Raw genomic sequence first — 7,578 nt, 5'->3', positions numbered from 1 at the left:
GGTGCTTACTATGCTAATAAGTCCTACTAGTATTGCTACTTATGCTAGTAAGGAGTACTATTAGCACTGCAAAATAGTGATATTACCACTACTAGACCTTCTAGTATTTAGCACAACAACCAGTGCTACTAGCACTAAAAATTAGTGCAAATAAGAACTTAAATCACTATTATAAGTTGTAGTCACCAATGTTGTTAGTGCTAGTTTAGCACTTAAGGCACCAAGCAGTAAAAATAGTGCTAGTTTAGAACTTAAAGCACCAATGCTAGCTATCACTAACAAGCAATAAAAATAGTGCTATTTGCAAGTAGGCACTTAAAGCATTGTGCTAATTGTTAGTGCTAGTCATCAGTGTTGTTAGTGCTAGTTAAAAAGTTGTTCACTATGAGTAGAGCTATTTAGCACTAAATAGCAGTGCTGATAGTACATGTAAGAAGCAAAAATAGCACTACTAGTAGTATAAGTAAGAAGCACAAACCTAGTTCTTCAACATTAGTGGAGTAACAACTAGCATGTGACATACCTTTGAGTGGGTACCACAACAATTTGCTTGGCATCTAACAAGATTTGTTGAGACACCACCTTTAGAAAAAAGTTGGAAGAGCCCGTTGACTCTGAGCAATAAGAGGCAACACCTAGCCCATGTGGAGTGGCCCTAACCATCTTTGTTCCCATCGAAGCAGAGCCACCCATGATGTTGAACCTCAAACAGAATCGTGCACACACTTCTATGGCACTATCAAGCAACCCTAGGGCTCAAAAAGATCACAATGAACCCACAACACCTATTTGCACCCCATTTGTAACACCCACTTGTAAGCTGGAATTGGAAAGGCACATCTCAATCAAGAATTGGAAAGGCACATCTCAATCAAGAATACCATTAAAAAACATATCTCCTAAGAGCCTTTGTGGAAATATATGCACAACTCTCCATTATTAAGTAGACCATCTCAACTTCTTTATCAATGGAGTGATGATGATCAGCTCATGCACAGTGATACCGAGTCTCAAGGTGCTTCATATGAGCATAGAACATAGGATTTGATATGATTTCCATATAGATTTAGTTATTATAATCCTATATTTTGAGCTTGCTCCTATAACCCCCAAACATTTCCTCAACCATAATACATTACATAAAGCAAATCAAGCTACCTTTCACTTATCTTTTGTGGATTTAAACAATGGTAGGCTACTTTTTGTTGATCTAGGACTCACATCTCAAACCAAGACAGAAGTGGATACACACCCCAAACCAAGAGATAAGTGGTAACTTGTCACTAAGCATGGAGTGTCCCATCTAATTTGAGTCACAATATCTTGCTAAGTTTTAAACAAAGCATAGGTGATCCCCCCCCCGGAAAAATTTTCATAAGATTTTTAATAAAGCTTATTAAGGTTTGGTTTTTTTATTTTTTTTAAAAATGAGTTTTTTTATTTAAAAAAAGCTTTTGAATTTTTTTTAAAAAGCTTGAAAAAAAGGCTGAAAATTATGAGAAAATATGAATTTTGAGAAAAAACATTCTCATAAAATATCTGAAATTTTTCCTCTTAAAACCTCTTGGCTTTCTGTATTCTCGGGAGACCTTTTGGCTTTCCGAATTCTGAAAAATCTTTTGACCTTTCGGATTCCGAAAACTTTTGACCTTTCACATTTTGATTTTTTTGTCTTTTCATTTTCTCGAAACTTTTGGCTTTCCGTATTCTCTATTCTACCTTATTCAACATCTACATCCCTACCTTCTAATGGTTGTTTTGGGGCTTATTTTGAAAACATACTCAACAAGTTCCCCAAAATAATGGTGAATTAATAGCTTATCACAGCACCTAGTGCTTAAATCACCCAACTAATTTAAGTTACAATAGCTAACCAATGTTTGAAATAGATTAGAGTGTAGGTGATGTTGTGCTCTATTATAATTTTCATGTATTTCACCAGTGACATCCCTACCTTCTATGGTTATTTTAGGGCTTATTTAACAACATGCTCAATAGATTAACTATGAGTCTAACAATTGGCCTTGTGTTATTTAAGAAATAGCACTTCCCTTGAGCCTCTAGAAAAGTTATTTGTGTAGAAGTATCTTCAATGGATAGCTTCACATGAACTTCCCTCCCAAGGTGAAAACTACCTTGGTTGATTCCTTGAGAAGAAGATACTGTGTGTGTGTGTGTGTGTGTGTGTGTGTTTTGCTTAACTCAGAACCATAAATGAAAGGGAAGAACTCCAAGGTCTATAATTTTAAACTCTTTGCCTAGTAGTTGTTGTGTTTGTGAGATTTTTCCCCATAAAGATGAGGTTATTCACATATTGGATGATATTAATGTGCTTTCCCTACTTAGATAAAAACATACAAAGTAAATTTATTTTGATAGATTGATAGTAAGGTCAAGATATTGGCACTATGCTTAATGAGTCCATTTTGGCCTGCATGTAGCTTTTTGTATACTAGACTTTTTTTTAAACTTGGGCCTAGGAACACTACTCAACATTTAGTTCCTCCTTGAGTTTATTATTAAGTAAAGATGATTAACATCCATGTGGATCATTGGCAACTCAAATTAAAACAAGGACAATGTAATTTTCTCCCAATCTAGCATTAGAGACAAAGTTATGCTAGAAGTTGAATACTTTCACCCATGCAAATGCCTTGCCACAAGCCACGCCTTTTATTTATTAAAAGGTGAATCCTCAAAGTAGTGAGCTTTTTAGGACCACTTTGTGCTCCTTGCAATTGAAAGGAGTGCCAATTGTGGTTCTTCATGATGGAGTCATACTCCAACTACATGCTACCATCTAAGTTAGCTTTTATTGCACTTTGGCAAGATGGGGTCTTATACCTTTAGCATATCTGAGAGTGCATGATTTATAGGTTTATCTAAGATTTTTGCAGCTCCTCAAGCCTCTTTGACTAGCATATATCAAATGGTGCATCTAGAATGGCCTAGTAGTTATGCCCTATTAGAGAGGTGATTCACTAACTTAGGGGGTACTTTTAGCTCTTTGTGATATATTCTTTGGGCTATATCATCATCCTTGACATCCAAGCTTTGCTAGGTTGGTGAGAGCCCACTTTTTTATTACTGGTGGTTGTGTCAATTGGGTAGTGATCTTTTAGACTCTTAATGAAGTGCAAAAAATGGGAAAGAAGAGGTATGTGAATTGTTACCATTTCTTGTGTGATAGATCTAGCCTTGTATGTGTTCTCATAAAGGAACTTGAATTTGTTCCAATTGGGTTTAGTAATCCTACCACCCTATTGTTCCCTCATGAAGAGCTTGATAGGTGTGATAGATCTAGCCTTGTATGTGTTCACGTAAAGGAACTTGAATTTGTTCCAATTGGGTTTAGTAATCCTACCACCCTATTGTTCCCTCATGAAGAGCTTGATAGGTGTGCTTAAATTGAATTACTTGGATTAAGTATTATTGAGTGTCAAATATAATGTTAGACTAGTTATAGTAGTTTTGTTTCCAAAAAAATGATTTGAGAGCACCCAATAGAATCAAGTATTGCCAAGTTACAATAACATGATATAATAAGTGATGTTTCATACAAGGTAGATTAAAATTTATAACATTAGGTTAATAAACTCTCTTCATGAATATTAATGAAGTAAAATCATATACTATGGTGAAAAATTCCCTTTGAAGTGCATATAAAATAGTATATGACATTGTGAGTCATAATTCCTATAACATTATGATAAACTAGAAAGCATTTCTTCATTATGTTATGATCCTCACAAAGGCTAACAAACCCTCCTTTGTACAATTATCATGGAGTAGAATGTGACACCAATGATAACCTTTTGTATTATCTTAGTTTGTTACCCTTCATGGCATCCTGATGTAGTTTTATAGTAGTTTTGAAAACCTCCAATTGATGTAGACACCATTTAAATATGTCCATTTTCAACTTGTTTACAACCCAGCCTCCACTTAAGTTTCAAATCCGTCTTCATCGTCATCATCAGGTAGGGGGAGAACTTTTGCAATTTCTAAGTCCTCATCAATCCTATATACCAACTCAGACAAATAAGGTTAGTCTCTATGAATGGAAAATCTATTCTTTATAGCACCACAAATTTATGAACTAATTTTTACAAAGCTTTTAAGCATACTTTTGTTGTAGAGCAAGGTCAACGTGGACTTCTGGTGGAGCCAAAGCTGGTGCCTCAACAAAGTGTAAATTTGGATCCCTACAAAGAAACAAGAGACAATCAAAGGATTGTATTTGATTGATCATCTAAGATACACACCACAAATGCAACGTAGTGATCATGATGTCTTACCCAGAAAGCTTTCTTGCAAGGTAAAGAAATGGCTTCTCAAAGTTATAGTTACTTTTAGCTGATATCTCATAATATTGTAGGTTCTTCTTTCGATGAAATGTAACTTGTTTTGGCTTGATTTGTCTAATCTTAACATCAACCTTGTTCCCACAAAGAACTATGGGGATGTTTTCACAAACCCTACCAATAGTAAATAAAAAATTAGACATTGTAATTTATATCATTACATTTCTAAAATGACTTCTAAAGAATTCAAAATCAAGAGGAAACATGACCAACCTGCATAAGTCTCTATGCCATGTTGGAACATTCTTGTAGGATAATCGAGATGTCACGTCAAACATTATGATTGCACATTGCCCATGGATACTATATTGAAACTAAGTGTAAGTACCATGTGCTAAAATTCTCTAGTTTTTAGTGCAATCACATTATCCCTTTTATGTTTGAAATAAGTGACTTCTACTTTGAGGTATGTGCAGTGGAGTAAGGCATAGCTTTCCTTTGCGTGAATATTTTTTGAGAGCATTTGCAGAGGTTTGATTAATAGTTACACATGAGCTGTGTGCTTTAAGAAAAAAAGACTTTCACATATTCTTTCAAATGATGATAATTGTACTAAGTATGGCACATGGTACACAAAATCAAAATTATCATAAAAAAGAAAAAAGATTCATCTCTTAAACAAACACAAAAAAAAAGAGAGGAAAAAAGTGTACTCTGGAAAAGCTTGCGAGCCAAAAGGGGGAGAGAAAGGATTACGAAAAATAGCATACAATTCAGAAGCCTTTTGGAAGCCAATAGGTCGTGACACCAAGTTTAAACCTTACAATTTGGTCATACTATGGTACTAACTTGTGAGTTTATATTACTGATTATTGTTGTGGCATCGAGATGAGGGGAAATGGTAGAGAATCCAAGGGGGTATGGTCTTAGACCGTATAACTTATATGGGTCCTCTAGGATGAAGTCTCAGAGTAATGAACTGGCAATGTATTATCATCCACGGGCGGTAGCTTAGTTGTTAAGGTGTTTGGTTGATATGCTCGAGGTTATGGGTTCAAACCCAATTGGCTACCCCGAATGATGCTACCTTGTAATGTTTCCCGTGTGGGTGTATGTAGGAAGAAGAAGAAGAAGAAGCTCTTTTAATGTCGTAGGAACAATCCCAAGAGACCAAATATGATCTATCCGACGGGAGTGTAGGGTGTAGTATTTATAGAAGGGCATGCGGGTCCTGAGAAGAGGAATCTCATGGACTAGGCATCAGTTGCGCAAAATTCTTTTAAAAAGAAATGGCAACGTTTCTACAAGAAACTATGGATGACTTGAAGCGAAAGTAAATGAAGGAGCTTACTAATATCCATCACGAAGGCCTCCAAACTTCTCTTGGCCGGCAGTGTCCCAACAGTAGAAACGGATGGGTCCAAAGTTTGTGTAGAAGTCGAGAGGCCGGACATCCACGCCGATGGTGGCTATCGGGCGCCCAAGGGAAAAAAAGAAGAAGAAGAAAGAAACCAACCCCAATGATCATTATTAATATTATTATTAGATCAACAGAAAAACGTGGCATTTTTTTTAATGAGTAGCAGCTACTCACGTTCATATCTCTTCTCAAACTCCCCCGTCAAATGACGCTTCACAAAGGTGGTCTTCCCTGCCATTAATATTTATATTTATATGCACACTGGAGTTAACATCCCGCATGCTTAACTACTCTCTTTTAATTACATTACATACGTTTGGAGGGAGCTCTTACCTGTGCCTCCATCTCCCACAATTACAAGTTTGAAGCTTGGATAATCTGTTGCCTGCCCCAGTAAATCAGCCGCTCTTAATCTACCATTAATTGTTGTGACCATTAATCATCATCATAAAGCTGGGGAATTAGAAAAGTAGAAATACCATGAAAACTTGGAATAGCAGTAGTAAAGATCAATCAATGGTCCTGATTTACGATGACGAGAGATTTGCATTGCTTACAATGCTCATGTGGAGCGCGCCTTATAAAGGGGTTTCATTGGCTTACAAAGAACGCAAAGTCCTTCTTCTTTATGCTCCTCTCTCCAAAGTATATATATCTTAGAGATTCTCTTCACCAATGAATGCCGCAGCTATTCCCTCTCTTTTTTTCTTTTCCTCTTTTTTAATATAACAGTTCACCTCCTCTCTCTCTCTCTCTCTCTCTCTCTCTCTCTCTCTCTCACACACACACACACACACACACATCCACATGCACCATACATGCCATCTACATGCACAAACACACACCTATGCACATACCCAACACACAGTTCACCTCCTCTCTCTCTCTCTCTCCACACACACACATCCACATGCACCATACATGCCATCTACATGCACAAACACACACCTATGCACATACCCAACACACACCTATGCACATACACAACACTATGCATGTTCCCATGTACACACACATGCACACATGAACACACACATATGCACACACTCAACATAGACATAGAAGGATGGCTTGATCTCTGACATTATGCTAATCAGTGGAAACACTTTCCACACCCCTAGTAGACTCTCATAGCATCAATTCCATAACCTTCCGATGACGAGGAAGCTCAAAAGGCCAAGAAGTCACTTACCTTAAAGCACAATCGACAACAAGGACTTACCTTTATTAATAACTGAAAAGAGAGATTAAGAAATACCTATATTCACACTATTGGAGTAGACTCCATTAAAAGCATTAGATTTTCAAGTGTTTGAAAAAGACATTATAAAATGTCTCTTAAACTCTACATGAGTTATGCCTAGCTTTGCCTATTCTTTCTTGTGGCAAAAACAGGAATGCTAATGATATGCAAATAATATTTACATAGATTATATTATTGTAATAAATCACTTAAACAAGTTACACTAGATTGAGTAACAAAGATTATATTATTGTAATAAATCACTTAAACAAGTTACACTAGACTGAGTAACAAAGATTAACTTTCTCTTAAGGTAGCAATCTAAAAATCTAAAAGATTAACTTCCTCTTCAGGTAGCAATCTAAAAATCAACTTTTATTCTACCTCTTCTTATGTCAAAAATGGGAACTTTGCCACCATTCATTTCTTACGTTCCCTCTCCAATGTAGACTCTCGTGTAGACTAGGCTCTCTCTCTCTCTCTCTCTCTCTCTCTCTCTCTCTCTCTCTCTCTCTCTCTCTCTCTCTCTCTCTCTCTCTCTCTCTCTCTCTTCATGGTTATAAAGTGAAAAGTGTTTATAGAGAGAGGGGATGGAGGGGCTCACTGGGAAG

At 36.5% G+C, this 7,578-nt stretch overlaps 1 protein-coding gene across 1 annotated transcript; it reads right to left on the bottom strand.

Moving 5' to 3' along the window:
• Positions 1-3,710: 3,710 nt before the first annotated feature.
• On the bottom strand, positions 3,711-6,307 carry LOC147604923 (GTP-binding nuclear protein Ran1B-like). Its single transcript, XM_086793720.1, has 8 exons — positions 6,204-6,307; positions 6,058-6,109; positions 5,899-5,955; positions 5,656-5,773; positions 4,578-4,667; positions 4,299-4,478; positions 4,128-4,205; positions 3,711-4,021 (listed from the first exon to the last, which is right to left on the bottom strand). The coding sequence occupies exons 1-8, from the start codon at positions 6,204-6,206 to the stop codon at positions 3,946-3,948; spliced, it is 654 nt and encodes a 217-aa protein (XP_086649846.1). The 5' UTR covers positions 6,207-6,307; the 3' UTR covers positions 3,711-3,945.
• Positions 6,308-7,578: the final 1,271 nt, after the last annotated feature.

The sequence above is a fragment of the Cibotium barometz genome, chromosome 60 (assembly GCF_041138505.1).
Source record: "Cibotium barometz isolate CiBa-2024 chromosome 60, ASM4113850v1, whole genome shotgun sequence".
Lineage (NCBI taxonomy): Eukaryota > Viridiplantae > Streptophyta > Polypodiopsida > Cyatheales > Cibotiaceae > Cibotium > Cibotium barometz.
The sequence above is the reverse complement of the archived record's forward strand: the minus strand, read 5'-3'. Positions and strand labels throughout refer to the sequence as shown.